The 27,517-nt window shown below is 47.9% G+C and overlaps 9 protein-coding genes across 9 annotated transcripts; 5 read left to right on the top strand and 4 right to left on the bottom strand.

Annotated features, from left to right (window-relative positions):
* Nucleotides 1-3,876, top strand: DFJ58DRAFT_715247 (L-aminoadipate-semialdehyde dehydrogenase; the record flags this gene model as incomplete). Its single annotated transcript, XM_041384111.1, has 16 exons — nucleotides 1-96; nucleotides 152-338; nucleotides 398-786; nucleotides 837-1,134; nucleotides 1,197-1,375; nucleotides 1,419-1,532; nucleotides 1,582-2,112; nucleotides 2,165-2,229; nucleotides 2,287-2,461; nucleotides 2,516-2,797; nucleotides 2,848-2,885; nucleotides 2,931-3,110; nucleotides 3,164-3,240; nucleotides 3,291-3,364; nucleotides 3,416-3,682; nucleotides 3,721-3,876. The coding sequence occupies 16 exons, from the start codon at nucleotides 1-3 to the stop codon at nucleotides 3,874-3,876; spliced, it is 3,108 nt and encodes a 1,035-aa protein (XP_041246411.1).
* A 1,250-nt stretch (nucleotides 3,877-5,126) lies between these two features.
* Nucleotides 5,127-5,441, bottom strand: DFJ58DRAFT_775478 (uncharacterized protein). The gene is made up of 2 exons (XM_041389441.1): nucleotides 5,262-5,441; nucleotides 5,127-5,213 (listed from the first exon to the last, which is right to left on the bottom strand). Exons 1-2 carry the CDS (start codon nucleotides 5,392-5,394, stop codon nucleotides 5,176-5,178), a joined length of 171 nt encoding a protein of 56 aa, XP_041246410.1. The 5' UTR covers nucleotides 5,395-5,441; the 3' UTR covers nucleotides 5,127-5,175.
* Nucleotides 5,442-6,234: 793 nt separating this feature from the next.
* DFJ58DRAFT_725352 (uncharacterized protein) lies at nucleotides 6,235-6,801 on the bottom strand (the record flags this gene model as incomplete). Its single annotated transcript, XM_041385230.1, has 4 exons — nucleotides 6,235-6,400; nucleotides 6,466-6,536; nucleotides 6,612-6,735; nucleotides 6,773-6,801. The coding sequence occupies 4 exons, from the start codon at nucleotides 6,799-6,801 to the stop codon at nucleotides 6,235-6,237; spliced, it is 390 nt and encodes a 129-aa protein (XP_041246409.1).
* Nucleotides 6,802-8,455: 1,654 nt separating this feature from the next.
* On the top strand, nucleotides 8,456-10,099 carry DFJ58DRAFT_231337 (uncharacterized protein). Its single transcript, XM_041379368.1, has one exon. The coding sequence runs from the start codon at nucleotides 8,858-8,860 to the stop codon at nucleotides 9,821-9,823; it is 966 nt and encodes a 321-aa protein (XP_041246408.1). The 5' UTR covers nucleotides 8,456-8,857; the 3' UTR covers nucleotides 9,824-10,099.
* On the bottom strand, nucleotides 9,992-11,117 carry DFJ58DRAFT_775467 (uncharacterized protein; the record flags this gene model as incomplete). The annotated part of the gene is given in 5 exon segments (XM_041389440.1): nucleotides 9,992-10,088; nucleotides 10,108-10,280; nucleotides 10,346-10,511; nucleotides 10,576-10,719; nucleotides 10,797-11,117. Coding segments are annotated over 4 exon segments (560 nt in total), but the record flags the coding sequence as incomplete, so codon positions are not given.
* Nucleotides 11,118-15,256: 4,139 nt separating this feature from the next.
* On the top strand, nucleotides 15,257-17,246 carry DFJ58DRAFT_681155 (HAD-like domain-containing protein). Its single transcript, XM_041383217.1, has 5 exons — nucleotides 15,257-16,082; nucleotides 16,135-16,239; nucleotides 16,298-16,447; nucleotides 16,502-16,600; nucleotides 16,652-17,246. The coding sequence occupies exons 1-5, from the start codon at nucleotides 15,465-15,467 to the stop codon at nucleotides 16,862-16,864; spliced, it is 1,185 nt and encodes a 394-aa protein (XP_041246406.1). The 5' UTR covers nucleotides 15,257-15,464; the 3' UTR covers nucleotides 16,865-17,246.
* A 108-nt stretch (nucleotides 17,247-17,354) lies between these two features.
* DFJ58DRAFT_743981 (uncharacterized protein) lies at nucleotides 17,355-20,002 on the top strand. The gene is made up of 7 exons (XM_041387286.1): nucleotides 17,355-17,496; nucleotides 17,552-17,593; nucleotides 17,651-17,734; nucleotides 17,781-17,917; nucleotides 17,974-19,337; nucleotides 19,397-19,610; nucleotides 19,658-20,002. Exons 1-7 carry the CDS (start codon nucleotides 17,457-17,459, stop codon nucleotides 19,910-19,912), a joined length of 2,136 nt encoding a protein of 711 aa, XP_041246405.1. The 5' UTR covers nucleotides 17,355-17,456; the 3' UTR covers nucleotides 19,913-20,002.
* DFJ58DRAFT_231202 (cytochrome P450) lies at nucleotides 19,985-22,878 on the bottom strand. The gene is made up of 13 exons (XM_041379367.1): nucleotides 22,525-22,878; nucleotides 22,370-22,464; nucleotides 22,223-22,314; nucleotides 22,132-22,175; nucleotides 21,784-22,084; nucleotides 21,440-21,726; nucleotides 21,322-21,388; nucleotides 20,998-21,270; nucleotides 20,763-20,953; nucleotides 20,656-20,710; nucleotides 20,571-20,603; nucleotides 20,484-20,512; nucleotides 19,985-20,426 (listed from the first exon to the last, which is right to left on the bottom strand). Exons 1-13 carry the CDS (start codon nucleotides 22,652-22,654, stop codon nucleotides 20,212-20,214), a joined length of 1,812 nt encoding a protein of 603 aa, XP_041246404.1. The 5' UTR covers nucleotides 22,655-22,878; the 3' UTR covers nucleotides 19,985-20,211.
* A 652-nt stretch (nucleotides 22,879-23,530) lies between these two features.
* Nucleotides 23,531-26,510, top strand: DFJ58DRAFT_775439 (phospholipase B). Its single transcript, XM_041389439.1, has 8 exons — nucleotides 23,531-24,141; nucleotides 24,206-24,410; nucleotides 24,472-24,712; nucleotides 24,765-24,932; nucleotides 24,990-25,124; nucleotides 25,173-25,351; nucleotides 25,401-25,625; nucleotides 25,678-26,510. Exons 1-8 carry the CDS (start codon nucleotides 23,685-23,687, stop codon nucleotides 26,057-26,059), a joined length of 1,992 nt encoding a protein of 663 aa, XP_041246403.1. The 5' UTR covers nucleotides 23,531-23,684; the 3' UTR covers nucleotides 26,060-26,510.
* Nucleotides 26,511-27,517: the final 1,007 nt, after the last annotated feature.

Here is a 27,517-nt window from a genome sequence, read left to right as displayed (position 1 = left end):
ATGTCCACGATATACTCGTTCAACCACCTTATAGCCGAACGTACTCGCAATTACCCAAACCTTGAAATCTTGGGCATACCAGACAAGGACTTCAATGTAAGTACGATGTGCTACTTAAACTCTGTGGGCGAAACTCACAGCAGCCACGAAGTACATCAAGTATACTCTGGCTGACCTTGATGCTTCAGCTTCCTTGTTTGCCCACCACCTACGGGACAATGGACTACTGAATGGCCGTTCCAAAGGGGACACCACCAGTAGGATGACTGTTGGGCTTCTAGGCGTTAGCAACATAAGTTATTTAGTCACCGAGTTAGCGCTTTATCGAATGGGCTACTGTTAGTGCATAACCGTGACATACGGCAATCTTGCTCTGACGTTGTCAATCCTTCTACAGGCGTACTCTTCTTGTCGCCGAATAACTCTCCTCCCGCGATTGCCCACCTGTTGACCGTGACAAATGCAACCCACATGATAGTGCAAGATGTGCTACTACCTTCCGCAACAGAAGCTCTTACCCATCTCAGCAACCCCAGTTCTGTGACGATCATCAACCAGCCTTCATCTGACGTCTTCGGCCCTGCCGCTCGTTCTTTGTACCCAGAGAAGACGCGATGGGACCCTGCATTAAAGTGGGAGGATGAATATCTTCTTCCAGTTACGATCATCCACTCGAGTGGCTCTACTGGTTTCCCAAAGCCGATTACTGCAACCAACAAAGCGGCTATAGGCAACTGCGTCATGAGTTTCGGTCTTACGACTTTAACGACCTTGCCATTGTATCATGTATGTTGCTCGCATGTCTTTCCGGAAACCACTCATTTTGCCTTGAACAGGGACACGGCCACTCCAATGTTTATCGTGCAATATATTCTGCAAAACCACTGTACCTCTTCCCAACTGGATCAATACCATTGACATCCGCCAACGTTATCAGGCTTCTCAAGCAAGCTCCGGATGTGGAGTCACTATCTGGCGTTCCTCTAGCATTGAAAATCCTCGCTGAGACCACTGAAGGTCTGCAGATCCTCAAGAGTCTCAAGCTTGTCATGTTCGGCGGTAGCGCATGTCCTGACAAGCTCGGTGACTTCCTTGTTAACGAGGGCGTCCGCTTGGTTGGTCATTATGGTCTCAGTGAGTGATATGTTGACAGGTCGAGGGAAACTTGACGTTCAGCATGCCTCTTTTCAATGCAGCTGAAATGGGTCAACTCATGACGTCTTTCCGTGACTTTGAGACTGACAAGGGCTGGAATTGGACGCGCGCTAAGGGGCCGCATGTGAACACGAATGTGAACGATTACCTGCGATTCGAACCTCGGGGCGGGGATACCTATGAACTGTTCGTTTTAGATGGCTGGCCAATGAAGGCAAGTGTTTATCTACCATTGGATTACGTCGTCTCAATTACCTGCGAAGGTTATGACCAACCAACCCGATGGGTCATACGCAACGAAAGATCTATTTATCAAGCATCCCACCATCCCAGATACATACAAGTTCATCGGGCGAATCGACGATACCTTAGTCATGGTGTGTATGTTGCCAAATCAACATAATTTTTATTCAATAATATGCCCAGGTTAACGGCGAGAAGACGAATCCTGTCCCGATGGAGCTCACACTTCGCTCGTCGCCCTACATTGCGGATGCTGTGATCTTCGGTGCTGGTCGCATTCAAATTGGAGCTCTGATTCTTCCAACCGAAATCGTAAAAGACTGCTCTCCTTCGGAGCTCGTTAAGCTTGTGGCGCCTATCGTCGCCCTCACCAATGCCGAGGCTCCCTCGCACTCACAGCTTGCGTCGGAAGCCCTTGAGTTTCTCCCTTACGGCACGGTGATTCCCCGTGCTGATAAGGGCAGTATTCTGAGACCCCGGGTGTACAAGGAATTCGAGGGCGTCATCAATGAGGTCTATGAACGACTAGAGGGTGACATTGACGAGGACGGGAAGAGACGACTGACCGACGAGGCGGAGGCTAGAACAGCCATTAGAGATATAATCAGCAAGACGGTCGATAGACCGATCGACAACTTAGAAGATGACACCGACCTGTTCGATTTCGGGCTAGACTCGTTGCAGTCTAGCAGAATACGAAACACCATTCAGAGAGTCAGCTCAAACGTTCCCCTCATTGCTGCTTGTAAGCTAAATAACGGCGCAGGAGATCTACCTAGGTGGCAAGAAGCTGTCTGCCAACGCCGTTTTCGAACATCCTTCTATCACGCAGTACGTTCATCCCTTCATGCCATACCTGTATGTAGCCTTGGCTGAGGTAAAATATAGGATTGCTCGACTCCTAGTTGCAACGTCCTCTGGCAATGAAGGTGCTCTGATACAACGAAACCCACTCGAGATCATGTTGGAACTTGTTAAGAAGTACAGCTCTTTCACTTATACACACAAGGCTCACGTCAACGGAACAAATGGAGCTGCGAGTATCTCAGTTACACCTCGCGTTGTGGGTCCACTGTTCTACTTTCCAGTCCTACTTCTGATTGCGATATTGATGTAGGTTGTGTTGACTGGTGCGACTGGGTCTCTGGGAGCATATATTCTGGATGAACTACTTTCGGACCCTTCTGTGGCCACTGTTTACTGTCTGTGCAGAGCAAAGGACGATGCAGATGCGTCCAGTCGCATAACAGCTTCCATGAAGACAAGGAAGCTATCATCTCACTATGAGAAGGTTAAATTACGTGTCAAAGCTCTCGCTTCTGACCTGTCTACCGACAAGCTTGGACTTCAGTCAGACATGTACAATGAGATCGCAACACGGGCGACACTGATCATCCATGTAGGCATCGAAAACACTACTTAGTTAATTCTCATTAATCTTGTGTGCAGAATGCTTGGGCGGTCAACTTCAATCTTGGCATTTCTAGGCAAGTCCACCTCAATTCGATGAAAACCAACTGACAGAGCAATAGCTTCGAACCACACATCCGTGGAGCTGTCAATTTAATTAATCTCGCCCTTGCATCGCCTCATCCACGACCAGCGGACTTTTACTTCGCATCTTCAATCAGTGCTGTCGGAGCTTGGCGTGGACCAGACTCGATCCCAGAAGCCATCACGGACGATCCCTCTGTCGCTCAGGGGTTGGGCTAGTGAGCAGCTCGTACCTCGCGCAGTTGACACTCAGATTTCTGACTTTCGTTAGTGCACAATCGAAGTGGATCACTGAGAAGCTCTGTCAAGTTGCTTCTCAGCAAACACCCATTCGGGCGGGCGTGCTACGTGAGACATGTTCTTTCTCCACGGGGGAATAGTCATTGAAGTGCATGCAGGAATTGGCCAAATGGTGGGAGACTCTCAGAATGGCGTGTGGAACGAGACAGAAGCTATTTCACTCATCATCAAGGTACGAAACCCCGTTATCGATGATATATCTGATTGTCATATTCCGTGGCAGTGCACAGACACAATCGGAATTCTTCCCAACCTTGAAGAGTCAGTTTCGTGGCTCCCAGTGGACTACGCAGCGAAGGCTATCCTCGATCTGGTCAATATTCCCCCTCAACATTTGCCCTTGGGAGAGTGCCCAGTCTGGAATGTGATTCATCCAAAGCTTGTGCCGTGGACGTCCATCCTCTCGTCTCTCCAGAATTCCGGCCTGAAATTTAAAGCGCTCCCGAGGCACGAGTGGATGAAGGCTTTGCGTGCTAGCCCCATTGATGAAGTGAACAACCCAAGCCGGAAGCTGTTGACCTTTTTGAGAACAAGTACGGGCAAGAGGAACTGGCTACGCGGTACCCATTATTGACGGTGGAAACTGAGAAAGCAAGTAAGAGCCTCAGGAGCGCACCTATTGCTGGCGTTGGATTGGTGGGGAAGTGGGTAGCTGCATGGAGAGAGACAGGTTTCTTGGCTTGAAAGCAGTTGGTTCAAACCCCTTAGCTCACTGATATGCCACGACCAGTCGATTATCAGATAGAGATGTTGGACATAGACGCTCAGAATTATACGATCTAACATGGTAGCATATTGTGGCCGTACACAACCTTACACCAAGCTCGACAACATAGCATGCATTGTTCCATGATCACTACCGAATGACTCTAGCGAACATCTCTCCCACAACAGCTGGCCACGTCAAGGAGAAAGGGAGAGAGCGCATCGTCTGTTCATGATGGAGTGCAGAGCAACTTCAGGAGGACTTCGCAACACTCCTCAGCGTCAATGAATTCGGCAGTAGGCAGTGTTATCGGAAGTGCGATCGGGGGCGGTGTTATCGGGGAAGTACGTATGTGGGCCACTTGTCGCAGATGACTTCACAGACCGCAACTGTGCTGAGATCCCCTTCAGCTATGAAGTAACGTGGTCCAGCTCAGGGAGCAGTCATAGAACCCATCGTCTTGTCGAGCGGGGTACCGTGGGCTGCTGTCACACATATATACCGGGGGAAGAGCATGTAAAACGCGCAGGACGGGTATCGAAGTCTTGTTGCGGACCTTGAATTCCATAACAAAACCCTCCTCTTCGAATTTGGATCAGCCATATTTAACGACCACCCCCGGGGCGCTTCGTACGACAGCCTTGTGAGCGCCTCTATAGATGAAGTTGTCCGCTACCAGCTCCCGGAGCCCTACGTGTGACTTGGCAGCCATATTGCAGAAGTTGCAAGAGTATGCTCCATTCCAGGGTATAGAAACGACCGCAAAGAAGGGAACTATTTGGACACTGTCAATAGCCAAAGCGACCTATGTTGAAGGAAACGGGGTAAAAATTGAAGAAACAACTGGAAGAAATGGAGAACGTTAGACATATAGCTTTGATAGCCCGCGCTGTGTTGACCGTACTTGGTGAGTTTGAGTGCAGCATGCTTGGAAACACTGCCTTGAGAGGTTTGTAGGACACCAGGGATGAGGTTGAGGAGTGTCGATTTTCCGGCACCGTTTGCACCGAGGATGGCTACACAAGAGTCCATACTACATACGGGTGAGCTGGACAAGACTTAAGATGGGAAGAAAAGACACTCTATACCGAATGTCAATTTGTGTACAAGTAATCTTCAGGCTTGCCCAAGTATGAGAAGGTAACTTCATCGAATGCAATGAGGGAGTTTGCGAATATCCTCGAAGTGGAAGTGCAGCGGCCGAGTTGTCTCGACTTTTTCGACGGGTCCCGCCGCCTCCATCTTGTTGATAAGTTTTGGTTTCGACTTAGCCTGCTTCACGAGGTTGGCATATGTACCAGCGGAAGCGATGAATCTGACAGCGTTCAGTCAATAGTAAACTGCGAGGAAGAGATAGACGTACTTTTGATGTGGGCTATTTCTTCTTGCTGACGGTGGTATGCCTTCATCTGATTCACCTCATTCTCCTGCTTAGGGCGTACGTGGGTGGTGTAGTTACCAGTGTAGTAGACGAGCTTCTTCATTATCACATCCATGACGTTAGTACAGTTTGCTGCCTGCAGTATAGATCGAGTGATTCGAGTCCATGAAATTGTAAGGATTACCAATCGTCTGACGCCGGAAACTGCCGTTTCAACGCTTACCTTGAGCGCACTGCCAACCTCGGTCAGCACGGACCTCGACTCCCTTTCATCACCTATCCTATCTCTCGTCATTGTCGACCCTCAGCGCTCAGCTCTCATTCTTCGTCACCGTCACCCTATTCTCAGTTCGCCGTGTCTGAATCTGACAAAAACCGCTATGCAACTCTCGTCATTCTGTCAATACCATACTCGTTTATAACGCCATTCACTCAATCGTTTCGTACCCTCTTCCCTTTCAGTCTACCCTGTCAGGCGCGACGCCACTCCCTTCAGGGTCCGATGTCACATAATCGATTCGGCATAGCTATACCCGACCCTTAACGTTTCGCATTATCAAAGTAGCCCATGTACACTCCTTACCACAGGCAATCATAACCACTCATTATCGCACTCGTCATCTAAACAGCATCGCCATATCTATCGTTTATCATCTCAAGACTCGTTTCGATCCTTGTCGCATAACCTTCGTTAAACGCTAATCTAATTCTACAGCTCATTTACATCGCACTAGCGGTCTCCACGTCCCTTCGAACTCGCAGCGAGAGCCACTTTGGTTCTTACAAAATCTTGCGAATGCGAGGTAATAATGAGAATGTGGTTGTATGTTGATAATATGCTTCAAGCCAAATGGCACGCCGAGATCCAAATGGTTCGTCGGGTCATCAAGGATGAGTAGACATGGCTTAACAAAAGGTGCACGTGCAAGGGCAACGCGCATACGCCAACCACCACTCATATCTGAGCCTGGCTGAAGCCAAGACCATGGAGGATACTGCTATCTCTGGTCTTAAATGTATTTGGATCCATCTCCTCGAGTTCCTCGTATGCGGCCTCCACGGCGGCGTCATCAACATCATCTGCGATGCTGGGATTTTTGATGCGTTTTTCGAGTTTCAACCTTTTCGCGAGCGGAGGCCACGATAAAGTCAACGACATTGACATCAGACGGTTCCGCCTCATCACGGAGGAGGTAGATGTGAATGTGTGGTGGAACCCCCAATGTCGCGCTCTGCGATGGATTGGAGGAAGGTAGACTAGGGGGGAAGTGCAAGATAATAAGATGCAGAAGGAATATGAAACTACGCCTTTCCAGACTCATTTCAATAGACCATAGCGCTGTCCGTAGTTTCTGCACCCTCGATGAGCCGCAGACGACCATGGAATGACAATGTATAGGAATCGATTTTAATATCTCTGCCTTTCACGTCTGACACAAGCACTCCCGCTGCACTCCTATAGCCAGATCAGGACCCTCCATCGCGATAGACACCTATCGGTGGCGATCTGGAGCTTGGCCATGGATGTCAGATCATGCATGCTGTTTGCGGCAGAAATGCTGGTAGGTGGAGTATCTGTATGGCACATGCTGCCTGGCACAGAGTCGTTGGGTGTAGACGTCGAAGTTGTGCCACTGTGCTTTGCTGATTACTTTGCGCCCTTTTCTGCGAGCCTCTTCTGCTTTGATGCTGAGGAGGCCTCAGTGGCTTGCCATCAAAGATTTTGCTCCTTCAACGTGACGCGTGGTTGGTTATCATCTCTGGGTAGATTTGTTTTTGAGATGTGGTGATTCCTGCCGCAGGCACTCAGTAGGCCCAGGGTTCATGAATTCGGTGCCACCGCATCCGCTTCTTATGGCATCTTGAGCTGCATAGCGGTCACTGAGCTTGTTGATCCCAGGACCCAGAGACCGCGATCATCGTCGACGAAAGTGCAACTTCCAAATAAGGAAACTCCTGCTCCCTTTACACCAACGGCATGCGCGAGCGCGATGGCAATATACTGCTCCTTGTTAAACTTTCGATGAGTTGCCGTAAGCTGGAGGCAGCGACTGGCAACAAAACACCCGCAGGATACTGTCTCGACGCCAACAGGCGCACTCGGGAAACCTCAAAGAACCCAAAAAAAACTTGCGTAGAACGCATGATGACACAATAGAGTACTTTCCCGTCGTCAGGGAGCTCTTGATCGGAGACGACAAGCGATGCTGGGGGAACAAAGGGAGAAACCCCCGAATTCGACGAACTTGAGGCCATAAACCAGAGCAATCCAATCAGAAAGATATGTGAATACGTTGAGGTGGCGGTAAATGTATGCTTGACGAAGAAGAGCATTGAATAAAAGAAAAGAGACGAGAAAAGGATGACTAAGACCGGGGCCGGGATGATCGAGCAGACGGACAATTAATTTTGACTTACCTATTCTAGGTCCATTGTCCATTGATGCAATTCCCACGTCAAAGGTACCGGTGAGGACATGCCTTCAGGCCATCTGCTGTTTTCCACCGCGCAACATTGAGCTGTAATATATCAGCTGCCCGCTTGTGCTGGGGATCACTTACTGTTGTCCCAAGCGGGTACCACTGCCAAAGCTCGCGGTTGGGGTTGAGTGTTGACATACTCCACGAAAATCTCACTGTTGCGATACTTCAAACTTTGATGGATTTGTACTGTTGCACGCCCCTGTAATGTCATATCCTCTAGTGAAGAAGCGCCAGTACTCACTTTATCGTCCCACATGCGTCTAGGTCTACAAAGGACGAGCGACGTGCGGTGTTGAAGGTTTATGCTCTTGTGGATTGATGCACGCATGTAGTTCAAAGCAGTGCATTCCACACGGAATTACCAGAGTCCACAGATGTATTCCTGTGGTGAAGCAACCACACATTCTTACCTTTGTGTGTCTTCTTTTCGGGGCACAATGCGTGTCCACAGGCGCCTTATCTAGCAACGTCCACATGTTGTGAGTTTAAAAGGCTGACGATGTTCTCTCCTTCACTTCTCTATCTCTCGTCTCTTTACTTTGACACTTCATCTTGTCATCTTAGCCACTTCATATCACCCATTCAAATAATCAATATGTCTATGTAAGTCTACCCACATGTCAACTCGGTATTTCCATATGCTGAGGATGCCTTCCGCGTTTAGTGCTTCATCCAACAGTCTCAAGGTGTCGTCGGATAGGTTGGTGTTCAATACCGAGTCGGATGACGTGCTTTATCTCATAATTTTCTTAGCGGATCTATCCTTCCGTGTTCTCAACCTGAAATCCATCCCGAAGCCATCACTAACATAGTCTCGAGAGATGTCCAAGAGTTTGCTCATAAGTACATGGTTCTACCTCATTCAAAACATCGACTCAAACTGACGGCCTTTGGCAGATCGGTTCAGGCCTGCGAGGAAGATGAACACCTAAAGGCGCTAGTAGAGTATGTGCCACCCCAACCGAGTACCCACCATTACTCATTTATTTCTCCAGGTCTCCGACCTCTTTAAAGGATGTCCAAAACAATCAGCCGTCATTTCCGACGTTGGACAAGTTCACCGCTCCAGTGGCTGGTCTCCCCCAGTTTCCCCCAATGGACCCCAGCCAATGCTATTCTCCGCAGCCGTCTGCCGTCCCTCAAGCGTCGCCGGAAGGCCCCGCAGCGCACTTGCAGACGGAAGTATCTATTCCCTCAGTAACAGAACATGCCGGCTCTGACACGACAAAGTATCTGAGTGGTGGCAGCAGCTTGAAGCCATCTGCTCCCGTTGGGACAGCGTGTGCCAAGCCTCCCAAGTGTAAAACTCGCCATACAGTTAAATCCGAGGGTGACAGTTTGAGTTCGTCTCTCGCGCCACCCACGCGCAAGCGCAGATGCTTGGATGACGACAAGGACGAAATCAGAGAGGGGAAATTTGGTGTTTACAGACTAGCGGACGCCAGTGCCGTAGTCATGGCTGTGCCCGTTCACGACCCGAAGCCGGTAGACGTCAGCCGCCGCAGGACTCATGATGCTTGCAGCAATCTTCTTCGAACGAGGAGCTTTGGGGCGATGGAACTCGATGATTCCTACCCCAACCGGTCCGTTAAGATTACTAATGAACTACCCGCAGAGATGACTTGCGTACGAGCATGCGGTTGGACGGACCAGCCCTGCGGGCTGTTTGTAGAAATGAACAAAGCTCGCATCGCACATCACCTGTTGCATTGGCACGGTGTCAAATCCAAAGACACGGCTCCCTGCAAGTTCGAGGATTGCTGGAAATCAGAGGCAATCATCAATCTGGGCCGTCACATTGAGGGCATCCACTATGCCACGTCATTCGAATGTCCCTACTGCGGCAAGCGGTGGTCGAGAGCTGATTCTTTGGATCGGCATCAGGGGCAATGCACACCGCTCCTTGCTAGCAAGGACCGCGCTACGAAGGGCAATTGCCAGTTTAATCTCCGAGACCCGAAGAAGTTGGTCTATGGGTATATCGTTCCTGCTCGCAACGCGACATATAAGAAACATATAGAAGATACACCAAGCGATAACGAGGAGAGGAAAACACCCTAAGAAGAGGGAATATTCGATGCTAAAAGAGTATCGATAAAGGGAGAAGAGGTTCGCGAAGAATCGGAGAAAGTACTAGAGCACGGGAACAGGAAGTTAGCAGTAGTGACAGATACAGGCCAAGGCGGACGTACAGTCGTACTCTGGACTATTGGATAATACTTATTGCACGCTGGAAGTAGCTGATAATCGTATCTTATCATGCCGGAGTCTGCCCACACAGGGCCCCTCTGGTTCTCCTCAATGTATGCATAAACCTGCGACCAATCTCGGCATACATGTGTCACACCCAAGCCGTTTAAGCCCCATCGATCCATTGATGCAGACCGGCTCAAGGGTAGTATCAGAATTACAAGGAATGGCCTGTCGCAAGAAGTTAAGACAGTGGCCACTATGGTCATTGGGCCCGTCAATAAGGGCTAGCCGGAACATTTGTAGACAATGAATCTGGTGAAACACCCTAATAGGACATGGGAACGGCAAGCGTCTGACTCATGTATTGACAAAAATGGGGTGAATGATTACTTACCATTTGGTCCCAGACGCATGAATCCGTGGCCTTCGGGAAAATGATCGAGCAAATTCCACTCCGACCAGGCCGTGAGCCCTGATGTACTGTAATACTTTGAGTCTTCAAACGTCAAAGCGACGGTCTCCAAGTCGAGGGGTAATTCGATCGGATCAATGTAAGCTGCATCAAATATGCCGAGTGAGACGAACTTATGTGGTTGTCTGTAAAGACAACCCCGACATACTGTACTGTCTATCATCAACATCCTTGTGTTGCAAGCGCAGGATGGTGAAGGTGTTCAAAATGATGCCAATGACGAAAGCACTAGGCGCATTATATCTGAGTCGAAGTTTGACGCTGTGAAGCATTGAATCTGCCTCTAGACGTGCTTTGAGAGAAAAGTTCAGGTCACTGAATATACATATGCTGCAGAAGATAGCTATGAGTATTACATGCTCAACTTACCAGGAACCACTAGTATTGAGAACTATAGCTTGAGCTGTTGCTGGCAGGCACGAAAAATAATGTGTCGGGTCGCTTTGCCTGATGGTGCGCGTCAGGAGAACCCATCTGTGTGAGTTGTACTTGGTTGAACAAACTGCCGGACCTCCGACAACACCGATCTGTTGCCTCGAGTCCTGAACAAAATCTTCCATCTACCTGTGCATCCGATGCTCGCATAATTGGACGAAATAAATGCTGGTGATAAATGGTATTAAGTATGTCCAGGGCCACTACTACAGGGTCACGACGGCGGAGTCACACCTACTTCACGGGTGATTGAATTAGTGTTGATGGCGGAACTCGGGAATTTTACCAAACAGCCGTCGGTCTGATCATTCTAAACTGGATGTCCCTGGTAGATGTAGAACTCGATTGCAGGGAGTATTTGATAGTTCTGCCGTCAGTCCCCTTTGAGGAGTCGGAGTGTCGATCTGTAGGTGAATAGTACTTACCTCTTTAATTCCCGAGTAAAATACTAACCTGGTCTCGTCTTTCTCAATCTCCGACAGCAAGGTCCATGTCATATCCACGGACCAGTATATTCGGGAATGGGAGAGGGCGGCAGATCCTTCTTTCTCATGTCATTAACGAGACTCGGATGATCAATAATCTACTGACAGACGGGCACTTGACAGCACTCGACGCGTCGACTAGTCACTCTACGTATAGACGTGGCGCGGCGGTAATGCATGTCACTGCGTATTTTGGTTTGTTTATACCCACGCACAAATTGGATAGCTCGAAGCGTGTAAGCATAAGCACGGATAAGCATAAATCAGAAGTGTGAGCTCTCCTATTAATGTTAAGCCTTAACAAAACTCGCTATTCTATCTCCATCAGGTCGAAAGCTACGCAAGAGATCAGTCTGGCACTTCAAACTTGTGCTCAATACAGCCGCACTCACCCAGCGGATGGATCAAAAATAATTGCTCGAATTCAAGTTTACAACCATCGCAGGTAACCTCGATGCCAGTAACGGTCCGCACGAGAACCGCGCTGGTATCTTCGACTGCCAGCTTTCTTCGAGTTGTAGCTGCTCGATCTTCTCTTTCTCAGCAATGAATGCAACAGTGCTCATCAGTGCAATTCGTCGGGGTTTTGTGTTCCAGCTGAGCCTCCGATCATCATACCCTCAACAAGAGTGGTAACATTCAAAATTTGAATTTTGGCGAGGGAATTAGATGAGGTATAGAACTCGCTGGCCGCAAGATCATCTTCGGGAGTGAGAACAACGCTGTTGATATAGCAAGAGCTGAATTTGGACGAGTCGGGCTGCCACTGGTTGAACATCGAGTCCTGGAACAATGAAAATGATCTTGGTAAGTTGCTTCAGGTTACGGAGATTCACTTATGCTGTCGCTGAGTATGACGTGCGAGTTTCTTGTCAGGTAAGGCTTTGTTCACCCGTACCATGGCACTTGGAAAGTACATCTTTGGTACTGCTTACACAGGTCTGTTCATGACACAGTGTGAACGATCACGGAATCTGCGCACCCTTTTGCTGTTGCCGAAGGTCACTGACCAATTCCAGACCTAGAAACTGGTTTGGTTTACGCAACTCATGGGCATTATGCTACCCGGAAGCACAGGCAGAGGCGATGGTGTACAATGCATGTGCACAAATAACTGCTAGGACAGAGTGTCCGAGTGCGGCCCAAGCTGGCCATTTAGACAGGGGATCTGCAGTGCAGCGCTCAGAGATGATGTGTTTGCTGGAGGGGAGAATAGCGTCTTCAGAGTCTTCAGGTTGATGTTCTAATCGGGCATTCAGAGAGGCGAAAACGATGACATGAAGGTGCGTGGCATAACTGAGAAATTATCTAGCTTGTCGGCAGCCAGGTACCCACCTACTGGTGATTTGCCAGGTGCTTGACTCAAATGCTCTAGGGCGCGAAACAACAACGACTCCGAGTTGATTCAACAATTATATTCATTGAGGGCTGAATTTTCTATCCTCTGACCATTGAATGGACATCGACTTCATATATCGAGAGCACGTCCAGTACGGTCCGCGCCTACTAAATTCCTCGCAGTGATATGTCCCTGTGTGGTTCTTTTGATCAACTCAGGGAAATGACCTGACAAAATTGTTGAACAGGACCTCCGAGTCACATCTCCACTCTCGCTATGAATCTTGCCACACCCTTCCTTCTGTGTCAGCCAATCAACGAAAGAATGTTTTGCCTAAAACGCAAAAGGAAACAATGCGGACCCCCCTGACAGCAGACTTCCTTGCCTCGTCGCGGCGCATCGAACGAGCAGGTTGTGGGTGGAAGAAAGCTCAGGCTTTTCCTAAGCATACGATATATACACCGAAACGATCATAGGATGAAGGTTTCTGCGAGCAAATCTGCAAGATAATCAAGCTACCCAAAGTTATAAAGGCCTCACTCCTTGCATCAATTATACGCTCAACACCCTCTAACAATCACTACTGCTTGCATCTAACCACCATGAAGCTCACTTTGTCTTTCATTTTTGTCGCCATCGCTTTGCTACAGATGACGGCGGCATCCCCCATCGCCGAAGGTGATTTTTCAGTGCTAGCCTCATTTCACGCAGACTATTGACCTTGTTGAGTGACATAGAGGTCAAGAAGCGCGACCAAAAGAAGTTCGCGCGTATGTTCCAGCGTACTTATCTTATCCGCTGCCATGTCTAACAAGACCATTCAGATCTTGTTGCCAGGGACCCCTCTGACGCCGATGGTGATTCTTCAGTGCTAGCCTCATTTTGTCGTGGACTACTTACCTGGTTGATGACATAGATATCCAGGGGCACCGCCGAAAGAATATCGCGTGTATGTTCCAGCGTGCTTATCTTATCTGCACCACGTCTAACAAGACCATTCAGACTCTGTTGCCGAGGACCTCTCTGATGCCGAAGGTAGTTATCCAGTGCTAGTATCATTTCACGCAGACTATTGACCTTGTTGAGTGACATAGAGGTCGAGAAGCGCGGCCAAAAGAAGTTCGCGTGTATGTTCCAGCGTGCTTATCTTATCCGCACCATGTCTAACATGACCATTTAGATCTTGTTGCCAGGGACCCCTCCGACGCCGATGGTGATTCTTCAGTGCTAGCTTCATTTTGTTGTGGGCTACTCACCTGGTTGATGACATAGATATCCAGGGTCACCGCCGAAAGAATATCGCGTGTATGTTCCAGCGTGCTTATCCTGTCTGCGCCATGTCTAACAAGACCATCCAGATTCTGTTGCCGAGGACCTCTCTGATGCCGAAGGTGATTCTTCAGTGCTAACCTCATTTCATGCAGACTGTTGACCTTGTTGAATGACATAGAGGTCAAGAAGCGCGACCAAAAGAAGTTCGCGTGTACGTTCTAGAGTGCTTATCCTGTACTATGCACATGTTTAACAAGACCATTCAGATCTTGTCACCAGGGACCCCTCTGACGCCGATGGTGATTCTTCAGTGCTAGCCTCATTTTGTCGTGGGCTACTTACCTAGTTGATGACATAGAAATCCAGGGGCACCGCCGAAAGAATATCGCATGTATGTTCCAGCGTGCTTATCCCATCTGCGCCATGTCTAACAAGACCATTCAGACTCTGTTGCCGAGGACTTCTCTGATGCCGTAGGTAATTATCCAGTGATAGCCTCATATTCACGCGGACTACTCACCTGGTTGATAACGTAGATGTCGAGAAGCGCGACAAGAAGACAGCCTCATGTATGTCTCAACGTGTTTGCATTATTTGCATCTTGTCTAACGAGATACGCATTGTGGCACAGACATTGTTGCCGAGGAATCCCGTGATGTCGAAGGTAATTGTCTATGGCTTGGTTTTGAATGTTATATTCACGTTGTTCAATGTATAGGTGTCGTTGAAGGTATGTCTTGAGCATCATCTTGGAGTCTCGACTCTTTTTAAACCATCACCGCCTCTGCAGCCTAAGGCCAGAAGCTCTAGATTATCTCTGTCTGGGACAGCAAGTGCAACTTGCACTTGATATGGTGCAAATTAGTTCAATAACAGGGTATTACTATCGCACAAGCAAATAACCAATTTCCATTGGTCCCTAACTCTCGTTAAGTGTCGAGCACTGCCCTCATCCGCCACTTCTGGTTTGTGATCTGCAAAAGCCAATCCTAAGGTGTTTATGTGCGAAGAAGTTCTCGAGCAGCATTGGCAACATCCTGTCCTCTTTTTGGAGAACAATCGCGGCTTAGGTCCAGCTGACAGGCTGCGAGAAAGAAAAAGGCAGATCGTAAGACAGCTGCGACTTCGGGGTTGATTGTCTATAGACTATGGGTGTAAATATGCTGGAGATTTCGCCGGGAGGCCTGAGGAAGCCTTATCAGCTTAATTAAAAATTACCAAATATAGTAGCTCCCACGCCACCTGGCTCGATGGTCTGGTACTTAGAGGAAGTGAAGCATTGTACAAAAGCAGCGGTGACTAGGTGACGCGCACCATCGTTGTCAGTTGGACTGGTGCTATAATCTGTGAATATGTATAAACAGGTTACGGTCAAAAACTTGGGAACGGTTGGCTGTGTACTTTTCGCTCATCATGACCTGAACAGCTGGGCCTTGCCAGCATCCAAGCTTATAAACCAGTTAAATAACTGATAGGGTTGCTGATTCTACCAACAAGGCCAAGTCTATGGGAAGCTCTCAAAACTTGAGGAAGGAATTCTTCATGACGAAACTTCTCATGCCATGCGTTCCCCCTGGCGCCGATCACGCGCCTGCGACTGACGTCGAAAGCCATGATTCCATGCGGTACAAGATTGCCAGCTCGGCCAGCGGTAGCTCAGCGTCACCGGTCGACACTAGTGTCTCTAGTGACAAGCAGGATGAAGTTAAGGAGACGGAACGGGAAAAGCCAATCCCAGTGATCATCGACTCGGAAACATCTCCTTTAACGCAAACCACCCTCACAGAAGTTGATGTTATCATTTCCCTCATGCCAACCAAGACCTTCCTCCCAAGATTTGAAACAGAGTGGATGACTAGCGGAGCAGTCCAGCCTCCAGGATCGACTGGGACAGACATCTTCTTGCCTTCACAATTATCTCATCGTGACGCATCATACACATCATCGGGGGGTACCAAATCACATGCTGGAGATATCTCATATACAACGACAGATTCTGAAGGCAGCTTCACAGACCTTGAAGAGGGCCATGGAGAAAAGGAGGTGCCTGAAATCAAAGCAGTAGAACCGATGAAGGAGGATGTTCTTATCCTGAATGGAGGTACTGGAATCCCGATAGGGCCCGTGAGCCTGATGTCTTTTCCATAGACTACGGCTGATATCTGTTAATCACCAGGATGGCGAACCACACCCGCTTTTGCCACCAATATCATCCCGACACAAGGGGCGCAAATGTCTCGTTCTTGACCTCGACGAGACCCTTGTTCACAGTAGTTTTGGGGTGAGTATTCCACCCTTAGATTGTATGCTGTTTCTAACACATTCCTTTGGGCCTTCAGTCTCTTCGACATGCGGATTATATTGTACCAGTGGAAATTGAGTGTCTTTGGCACGATGTGAACGTCATCAAGCGTCCGGGTGTGGACGACTTCCTGAAGAAGATGGGCGAAATATATGAGGTGGTGGTATTCACCGCCAGCGTGAGCGAGGTCTGAGGGTGTTGTTCTATGTACCTTAGCGCTGTCATTCATTTTCATTTGCAGTTTGCGGACCCCGTTCTGGATAAGCTGGACATCCATCAAGCAGTGTCGCATCGGCTATTCAGAGAGAGTTGCTATAACCACAATGGGGACTATGTCAAGGTAACGGGCACATCCTTCTTGTGTGTTTGGTCGCTCACTTACTTTTTCTAGGATCTCTCCCAGCTGGGTCGTCCGCTCTCAGGTACCATCATTCTGGACAACTCTCCTGCATCATATACTTTCCACCCCAAGAATGCGGTCCCTGTTTCTTCCTGGTTCAATGACCCACATGACACAGAGCTCACTGATCTTTGTCCTTTCCTTGCGGATCTTGGTGGCGTAAGAGACGTTCGTGGAGTCTTGGATGTCAGTCCGTATGGGTAATGGTGCATTGTGTTTAAGGAAGAAGAAACCAAGAGAGCTGTAAGCTGCGACTGCATTGGCCTCATGATTTTTAATGCGATATTCTCTGGAATATCATATTGACATCTAGTTTTGGGTTGTGATTTTTCCAGTCTTGGGTGCACTCGTACAACGTTGATCGTTACCGGCAATTCTTGCCATCAAGAGCAACTAACCATATTGCGATATAATTTCTACTTGAATAGCTTGTACTATTGTGACATTTTCCTCCCTTATTTTATGGAATCTTTATGTCTGTTTTCACCTTACACGACGATGCCTCTTTCACTCTTGTCCGCACAAAACCACGATCTCTGATGAACTATCATAATGGTAATGTTACTTACTCACAACTGTATCTGCTATATTAGTATATATTGCTTTTCCTCCGTGCGGGACGCGACTGTTTTTCATCATGTGATTATCATAGACTCGCGACGCGTTTGTTGATCCATGTTTGAACTTTGAACATTGAACTGAATTGCATACTCATAGTGGTCATCGTGACATATACCCCGCTTTTGGACGAGAATTAAACATCTCATAGCAGCCGTACCATCAAATCGAACAAGAAATGTCATTCCCCAAGGGTTCACGTTTTGCGGCAGAGAAAAGTGCGTTGCTTGGGTCCTTGTAACGGCGCGTAGTCCATCATTCCAACTCTCGCAGTTTCCAATGTTCCAGGACCAAATATCTACAGCCTGCCAGAAGGTGCGTAGCATAATGAACGCATTTGTATTATTTTTCTCATATCAATGTTACGAGAAGACCAGCTAGACGCGAACAAACGAGGGTCATTGGAGAAAACCGATCGTTTCTCAAAGGAAAAGGCATCCAACTTGAATGTGCCAGGTAAGCTTGACGGTTTCGTAGCAGTATAGCGCTAATATATTTACAGGACCAGGTTCATACAACTCTGTGCCGAGAGCTATGCAAAAAACACTCGCCGCTAAACATACAAGCGACGATCGATATGCAATACTATTAAAGAAACTAGAAGACTTGGAAAAAGTGCATGCTGATGGTAAGAAGGCTGTAAGATGATATTTTTGTCACTTTCCAAACTCTGGGACTCAAACTGTGTTATGCAGCATCAAACCGAAATCGAGCGCTATAAATTTGAAGGCGCTCGCCTTTCGAAGAGCAACCTGGAGCAGGGCGAGAGACTGGACAAGCTCAAGAAACATAACGAAATACTCGAATCGCGAATCCAGGAGTACAAGAAGAACAATACTGCCGATCAAAGCGAGCTGAAGGAGCTACGTGTCAAACTTCGCATGTCCGAACATGAACGCACACAGCTCGTCAGCAAGCTGGGGGAGAGTAGCGAGGCCAAGAAGGCACTGTCAAGTCTCGAGGCAAGGAGGAAAGACGAAGTTCGGGAACGTGAGAGGAAGATCGCAGAATTAGAAAAGGCTGTATCTGCAGAGAGGAAGAAGAGTGATTTGCTGGAAAGCTATGTCAAAGAGGTGAAAGGAAAGGCGGATGAAGAAGCACGGAAATCACACGACATGATGGTGACAATCCAAGGAAAGCTTAACGCAGCTAACAAGGACTCCCAAGATGCACGTCAAGCGCTTACATCTCTGCGAGGGCGAGCCGAGAACCAAGAGAGCGATTTTGCAGCCCGACTAGACCAATGCCGTTCTGTCCTTTCTCGTGTTGCGGAGGAGTACGGCCGCTTGGCCACAACAACCGTTGCTGCATCTAACCATGCCACACTCGCGAAGGACCATACCGCACTTCAATTACGTTCATTCCGATTGGAACGAAAGCTGGCAAATTCAGAAGGTCAAATCGTTGAGCTCGCAAACCTTGTCCGCCACACTCAGGAAGAAAATACGCTTTTGTGTCAAGAACTGTGCGACGCTCAGGAAGAAGCGACTTTCCACTTGCAAACCTTGCAGGAGAACCGAGCTGCCCTCGATAGCTGTTCACATCACACTGGGCTTCATGAACTCCATTGTCTGGAAGGAGACATCCACCAGAACGAAAGAGACATATCTAGAGAAACCATGGCGGTCCAGGAAAGTGCTCTGGCGTGCACTAAAATTATATCCGACTTCTATCGTTCTCACAATGACGAGCTACTTTCAGAGTATGCTTGTCTTCATGGCATTCTCGATAAGCAGCATGAAATTGACCGTGCGCTCATCGACCAACTTGGTCGTAACTCAGTCGAACGGGATGCTATACGGGCCGAGCTCACAAAAGCACAAGTTGAAATCACTACTGGACAACGCGCTCTGGCAGATGCCCAAATATCTCTAACGGAAGGTCTTGCAGAACAACATATGTTGCAGCGTCGAGTGGAAGAAGTCGAGAATAATATACGAGACACGGCAGCGAGTCACAAACAAGCTTTACAGAGGGAGCGCGACACTTCTCAAAAGTTGTCTGTTGCACTCCACATCAGCAAAACAGCCGAGGACGCTCTCAAGGTTGATATCGAGCAGTATGTATCCCGCCGCCTGTACCCAAACTACGGATAACTGACCAGAGAAACCTACACAGGCTGCAGGCAGAGTTGGCAGATTTGTCACGTTTCCAGGAAGCATACTATAACTTGGTGGACGAGACTGAAGCACTAGTGGCGAGAAACAACCTCGCAGAGGAAGAGGCCGAAAGTCTCAGCAAATTTAATGCTGAGATTCTTGGCCATAACAATCCTGTGCAGAGGATTTTATACGTGGACAGGATTCGCCAGGAGCTCTCCGAGGTCAAACAAGTAAGCATCTTCATCGTCTCGGCTCTTCCTTGACTCACAGCTACCAGAAACTACTCGTGTGTACCCGCGACCGGGATGCCATATCTGCAGCGAACGAAGATTTACTACATGAAATCATGATGTACAAATCCGTCGCGGTACCAGAAGATAACAAGCCTCGGACGAATTTGACCCGTGTGACACGACCTCCCCTCACGAGCCCGAGCATAAATATCGTGGCAGCGACTCCTATCCCGCCTTGTGTTTCGTCAGACGTTTTAGAACATATACCAGGAGATATGACTTTGGATGAACTGATATAAGAGTACGAGATATGTTTGCACCATGTAATCTATCTACTATATGTATATAAGTGATACCGGTAAATGCTCGTCTCGAGCCCAACAAGTATTAATATTCATCCAGCAACCCCCGCGGTATATTTATTCACAACAGCCAGTACATCATGTAAAGTATGTAGTACAGCAAGATATCGTGTCGAACTCGAATATAATAGTCTCCTCATCGTCATCAATAATCACATGGACGCGAGGATGCTTATCCTTGACTGTCTCCTCTTTCGCCATCATGAATTGCCATGCACTGAGCCATGACATCCAGATCACTCATGAAACTGGCTATTCAAATGATTATTTTCTCGGACGAGCTGCATGCTCAAAGGCAGGCGAGGAGTTTCGCCATCTCCTGCAGGTGCCTTGACTACTGGAGTGTGGAAACCGCTCATTTTCCAGTATATCTCCTTCACATTCCCGTTGTCGTCGGGTTCTGACGGCAAGGCAAAGTGAATGGCTGGTAGAAGAGTGGTCAATACGTCCTCTGAAACGCAAGTTCTTCAGTGCAAGGATCTAACGACCGATAAGTCAGATATCTCACTTATTTCCATTTCAGCAAACTTCAAGCCTCTGTGGGGGTCAGCGTATAGTGAGAATATATTCAGGTTCAGGAAATTTGGCATCGTACATGCAAGAACGATTGCCTGCAAGGAAGGTCATCCTGAAGGTCATTTAGCGAGACGCATGCAACAAAACGACTTCTTGCGACACACATAGATGAATAGACGCCAGGATATTTCACTGCGTCCTTGTCCCCAGGTGTGACCCCTAAAAGAATCTCGGTGAATAACTACATCTTGTGGCGTGCACAAAATGTAACCTTGAGAAGATTTGAGCCATCTATCGGGTTTCCATTCTGATGCATCTTCGCCCCAGACAGCTTGGTTATGATTCGCAGCAAGGATGGATATGACGAGTCTCTGGTTTTTAGCCACATGGACTGCATCAATCTCTTCGCCAGATGCAGACCGAACAGGGAATTGTAATGGGACTGATGCTGCTTCTGTAGTTCTTCGGAGGGGTCAGCAGGCGCCATCTTTCGTCAATAAACTAACCTTCGAGTGAGAACAGGTAACGATGGATAGAGCCTTAATGTCTCTCGAACAACTGCGTTTAGTAAAGGAAGGTTCATTAATACATCATATGGCAGTCTGACGCCACTGTCATCTTTGGCGTGGGAATGGTCGACGTCAGGAATTTGATATGCAGCCATGGCACCACAAATTTCGGTCCTCAGTTGTTTCTGGATATCAGGGTGCTTGGCAAGCAGGTACAGTGCACGAGCCACTGCTACCGTCGTCGTCTCGAGACCAGCAAAAATCATAACGCTGTTCAATTGAGGAATGAGATTTAGACGCAAGGGAGCAATTAAAACCGACTTCATTTGTCCCAAAAGCTCGGTATCACTTAGTCTATCTGCCTCGGAAGATGAGGCGTTTGCCTTGACTGTACGTGTCCCACGTGAGAATGGATACTCCATTGCGAATAATTACGCACGCATGATAGACATCATATCTTTCTCCCTTGTTCCTCCCAACATGTCGTGGGTCTGTAATAGGGAAGGGGGTAGCTGCAGCGCGGCCTTTTTCTCTTGCAAGATGGCTTTACTGGCCGAGTCCATGATTTCGACTATGCGACGTAGCTCTCTAAAATTCTTCGTGGTCTGGGTCGGCAACCAACTTATCGTGAGCCAGTCTACTATCTTTTTGCCCCAGTAAAGAGAGCAATTGCGCATGACTATCGGAACGAAAGGTCGAAATATCATGGTTTTAGTGATGGATGGACTGTGAGACAGAGCATGTTAAAGGATGATTTTTTCACTAGCAGATTAGCCTACACACCTTAACATCCGTAAAGCGTCTGTGTACTCGTCCTCGTTTCCTGTGTCTAGTGCAGCTGAATGGTAGCCCAGCACGCCCTCGCAAATACAATCCAGAGAACTGCGAGAGAGCCAGGGTAGCATATCGAGTTCTACGGACTCTCTGTATCGTGCATGATCATGCTCACTGCAGGCAGAAAGATTTGACACGAGGATGGATTTTAGCTGATGGGAAATGGTTTGAATAACGGCCAGGAGCTCCCGCATATTGGAGGTAGAGAACACTGGGTTTAGCATTTTGCGCTGCTTTCGGTGCTGTTCCCCTGTACAGCAATGAAAAAAATCTATGACGATTACCAACAGGATTTACCTAGCGTCGAAATGAGACCATCGCCGAAGATGAGCTTATTGCAACTCGAGAAGGATCAACGAAGAACGTTCGAGCAATACTTCACACTTACAATAAAAAGCCGTCATTTTCCTCAAAGATATGTTGCTCCTTGACAAGGATATGATGGAGCGCGCGTGGGTCTGATACATACAACCATTCCTCCTGGGGGCTTCACATCAATAGTCATGTCTTATGCAGAGTAATGCATAACACGCACACCAAACAATGCATGGATCTTAACAGCTCCACCATAATATGCAGCAACATCTAAGCAACGTTGGAAACCGTCCACAAACATCGACTCCATGTTGCCTGCATCGACGAACGTGAATATCCGATATGTCACTGGACTGACCGCCAGAGAAAGCTGACCTTTCCACCAGTGTTCTTTTGCTGGGCCTGCAACATCTAAGGCGTTTGCCTTTCTGGAGGCACGTCTCTGAACGAGCTTCCATACTACAAGAGTGAGCACACCGTATCCAATAAGTTGAGGGAAGGTCATCTGGTAAGGTCAGTATGTAGTCCTACTACCACTACACGGCCACTGAGTGCGACACTGGTTGCCGCAATAATGGAAAATCGTCGAGGAGAGCTTGCAATATAAGTAGTCGAGAGACCTGGATTCTTCGAGCCTACTCGGAGCAAAAGTCGGCTCATTGCCCGGTTTACTGCTACACTCCAGCCCAGCGACTCGGACCATGACGTTTCGAGGGTGGGCTCCCTGTGTGCTTCAGTCAAGCTTGATATCGTTACAGTTACGGTAACTTTTAGCTTTGTGTGTTCTGTTGCCTGAGGACAGCCCAGACTGGTTGCGAGTCCACCGAGCTTCCCCGGCAGTAACCTTGGCCCACTAGGCTATGAGTACTACATACTACTGTAACTACATAAGGCTAGTGTCGTGTCTCTTTTTCGCACAGCATCGAAGGTATATATATACTACTATTCCTTCTGATGCAATCAGCACCTCACAGAAGTTGGCACAAAGGTACTAGTAGAGCTGATCACGGCGAAATTGAAGGCCGCCTACTTACGCATTGTCAAAAGCGGGGGTCCTGGGCGCGTCTGGCGGGCGAGGTCGCGGTGATCGAAGAGTCGGGACGCGAACGGAAAATTCTGGGGACAATGATAAGCTGTCGAAGCTTTTGGGCGGTAGGAGCATGCTGCAGAGGACGATGTTCCGCTATTGTGCGGAGTGCTGCTGCGTGTTGCTTGCTGAGCTGTGTGGGATTCGTGCCGTTCTCCGCGAGACTTTGATGCCTCCAGTTTCACACCTGGAAATATTACATATATCTTGAGCTGGGCCACTGACTGGCCAACAGATACTTACTTATTGGCCAAGGTTCGAGAATCGACAGACATTTCCCCCCCATTATTTACGCGGTCGGAGTCAAGTCGGAGTATTGACGTGCGCGCTGTGAGATGATCCGAGTACATAGTTAAACACAGCCGGTCACGGCAGATCTAACACTGGCACAGCTCTCTTTCAAATAACTTCAATCTTCCTCGACAACGGTGATGCAGTGTGCACCTCCATGACTTACCCTGACGCATTCATCTCCCTCCAGCTCGTTCTCCATATTATATTATCCTGCATCCTCAGTTTTGCTGTCGCGCAGAACCCAGTCGATGCGTATGCTCCGACAGTCAACGTGAATTGTTCAGAGACACCTAACTCACTCGTGCGAACCTTCACGCCACAGAATCAGGTCCTGAACACATCAGAAACGGAGTATATTACGTCTAGGGAGTCCTATGTAATCTCAAATGCATGGTCCAACTGGCTTGGCAATGCGTCAGATATTGGATACAGCCTCGAAAATTTGGAGGGCGAATTTCCCCGAATTGGTATTGCCATCGGAGGCGAGGGATACCGCACGGCACAATATGGTGCAGCAGTATTATCAGGGTTGGATTGGAGAAACACCACCGCCAGAAACGGAGGTACCGGAGGACTGCTGCAAGTCGCGTCTTACCTCTCGGCTTCATCTGGTAAGTGTTCTATTGGACCAACGCTCGTTACGAGCTTTGATGATACTGACCACCGGTATCTTAGGTGGTTCGTGGCTGCTTGGGTCACTTTTGATGAATGATTGGCCGTCAATCGAAGAACTGGTTTACGGGAATGGAGGAAATCTTTCGTCATGGATGTTAGACCTTGACTTAATTGTGCCATCGTCGGCATTAGTCAGCGATAGCAATGACCAAGAGTATTGGGGTAGTATCCTGGCGAGTGTTGAATCAAAGGCAAATAGTGGACTGTACGTTTCTTCCTGGGAGCATTGCACATCTATTGTCAAGCTGACCTCTCTGCCTTTTCAGTCCTACTAGTGTGACTGACCTATGGGGTCGGATGATTTCATATCACTTCTTGAACGAAACAACGCAAGGCAACTTCTATACCAATCAGACTAGCCACGGCGCTGGTCAACTATGGTCTCAAATGCCTCTCCTGCCGAGTTTTCAAAATTACACAATGCCATTCCCGATAGTAACCGCAGACTCGCGGCCAGCGAGTTCAGGGATAACCACCATTGTGCCTCTGAATTCAACTGTTTATGAGGTCAGTACTTAGCTTATAAGCATAGGAACGCATCTAGACATAAATGGTGTAGATTACACCTTTTGAATTTGGGTCGTGGGATCCGGGCCTTTCAGCGATGCTACCACTGAAGTTTGCTGGGACTTATTTGACAAACGGTCTGCCGGTTAACCAATCAGCTTGCATTACTGGTTTCGATCAGGCAAGCTTTATTATGGGTACAAGTTCCAGTTTCTTCAATGTATGTCATGTTATTACCTGAGAATTCCTCTGGCCTCGACCTAACTTACTGTTGCAGGCGGTCTTGAATGTTACCGACGGGGACTTTGGGTTCGATACCTCCGATGGAGATGAAGGCGGCATGAACTTTATTTTCAATCAGTTGTTGTCGCATACCCCGTCCAATGTCATGAATGCGGCCAATTGGCCTAACGTTCGTATTTTCATTTGACTTACAGCACCCACCTGACAGCATCTATAGCCATTCAAAGGTGTCAGTTCAGTGACTTTTCAAGACTCGTCTGCAGACCAGCTCGAACTCCTTGACGGAGGTTCAAACCTTGAGAAAACTCCCCTCAGCAGCCTACTTGTTAATGCTCGTGGACTGGATGTAGTGGTCGTCATAGACGGTAGTGCGGATGATCAAAACTATTGGCCAAAGTGAGTACCTGTCGGCAATCTACGATTAATAAATACTAACTCCTGCCAGTGGTACATCACTGCTAACTACTTTCGAGCGGATATCATCAGTGCTTTCATCTTCACATCAACCGATGCCGCCCATACCTGGAACTGCTGCCCAGTTTGTTTCCACAGGCGTTAATATGCGCCCAACGTTTTTTGGCTGTAATCTCACTCAGGGTCAACCAGCTTACCCCATCATCATATATCTTCCTAATGCGCCTCCGCTGGATGGAAGCGCGCCAGCTACGAAGTACGCCACGTGTCTTGCATAGTCCAAAGATAATACTGATATCATTTTGCAGCACTGGTGATACACAATTTTCCTACACATCCTTGTTCACGGCCGTGTTCATAAACCAAGCGTTCGAGAATACGTTAGGTGGTTTCGAACCAAACACAACTTCTTCGGATCCGCTTTGGGGACAATGCTTGCAATGTGCCGCAATTGATCGCGCAGTTACTCTACGATCAGATTTCTGCTCGCAATGCTTTACGCAGTATTGTTACAATCCAAACGATCCCCCAAGCGAATCGGAACTCCCAGGCAGACAGTTTGTATTCGTGGATCCTGATCCGGGCGGTCTGCAGAAAGTGGAAGAATGGTTAACAGACAATAAGGGTGCATTGGCAGGTTTCATCGTTGCCATCATAGTAGCTATTGCAGGGATTGTCGGTTTCATGTGAGTGATCATACTGTTATCTGAACCTGATGACTCAGTGATTGCATGTAGTTTCTGGTGGCGGAAGAGGAGAGCACGCAAGTCTAGGTATTCTCGTGTCGACGAGCTTCGAGAGGACGACGAACCTTGGAGGTATTACGATACTCGCTCGTTGGAATTGACGCCTCAAATGTCGATAACATGATCCCCTGGTACGATCTCAACTGTCAGATTGCAGTTGAGATTGTCACTGCACGTCTTTCCTGTATTATATACTATACTTCATGTTGTACTACGGGACATTGGTGACTATTATGTTGGACTCGGACTGCTATCACTAGTACTGTTGTCATTATATACCTCGGAGTCACTAATATAGACATAGACATGCTCGAACTAGACGAAGGCCGAGCTTCACTGGCAGCAACCTCGTCCCACAAGTACTAATGTCGCGTACTATCATTTGCAGAATGCATCAAAAGTATACTAATTGTATATCATCAGCGGTATCCCTTGGAAAGTAGCGAGCCGGGGCAACAATCTAGAAAATTCGCTGTCGGACAATGTGCTACATGTGTGATGAGAATGAGCGTATTTCAATAGACATGATCTGACAAATGATTGAGATGGATATAACTTTCAGAAAGCACAACTTAGAGGATTGGATTTACCAGTAGTCGCAAGATGCTTGGGCACCGTAATAATCTCGGGCCTTTCCTTTGAGGCGAAATTGAGAGTGATATACGGGAATAACTTACAGTGAATGACAGTCTATGACAGTGAACAAGCTTATCAGATGGAATCAACGCTTACAGCATATGAATGGTGTTTTAGTTCTCGGCATCGCATTCTCGTTCTCGAACGCCCATAAGTTATAGATGATAACTAGAAAACTTTCTGAGGAAAAGCTGAAGCCATTGCGGGGCATGAAAGCGGATTCCATTTCATGGACAAACTATCACATAAAAAAGAGGTTTCGGCGCAATGACCGGGCCTACTAAGTTAAGATGGACCTCCAAGGATTTATACACCGCAAAAATCTTGTCAGCAGGTTTCGAACCAACTGCAAGAGAAACAGATTTTGACTCTGTTGTGGTAAGTAGCCACTTGGCTAAGAACAATTAATGGACCTGTGAGGAAATCATCCATGAGTCAATGTCAAGGTGTGTTCCGATAGAAAAAGACCTGTCATTCGGGAGGTTTCGAACCTACACAATTGAAGAGAAACAGATTTTGATTCTGTTGTGGCAACCTCTTAGCTAACACCAGTTAAGATGAACATCCGAAGAAACCATCCATAAGTGAATGTCGAAGTTTGTTCTGATGGGGAAAAAAACTTCGTTGTCGGCAGGTTTGACAGATTTTGATTCTGTGGTGGAAACTGTGACCACCTGGCTATAAGACCAGTTCAAAAGATGGACTTCCAGGGAAACCATGAATATTAATCTTCAAGGTGTGTTCCGATAAAAACACACCTTGTTTC

This window comes from Suillus subalutaceus (genome assembly GCF_016647625.1).
Source record: "Suillus subalutaceus strain FC151 chromosome Unknown DFJ58scaffold_26, whole genome shotgun sequence".
Classification (NCBI taxonomy): domain Eukaryota; kingdom Fungi; phylum Basidiomycota; class Agaricomycetes; order Boletales; family Suillaceae; genus Suillus; species Suillus subalutaceus.
The sequence above is the reverse complement of the archived record's forward strand: the minus strand, read 5'-3'. Positions and strand labels throughout refer to the sequence as shown.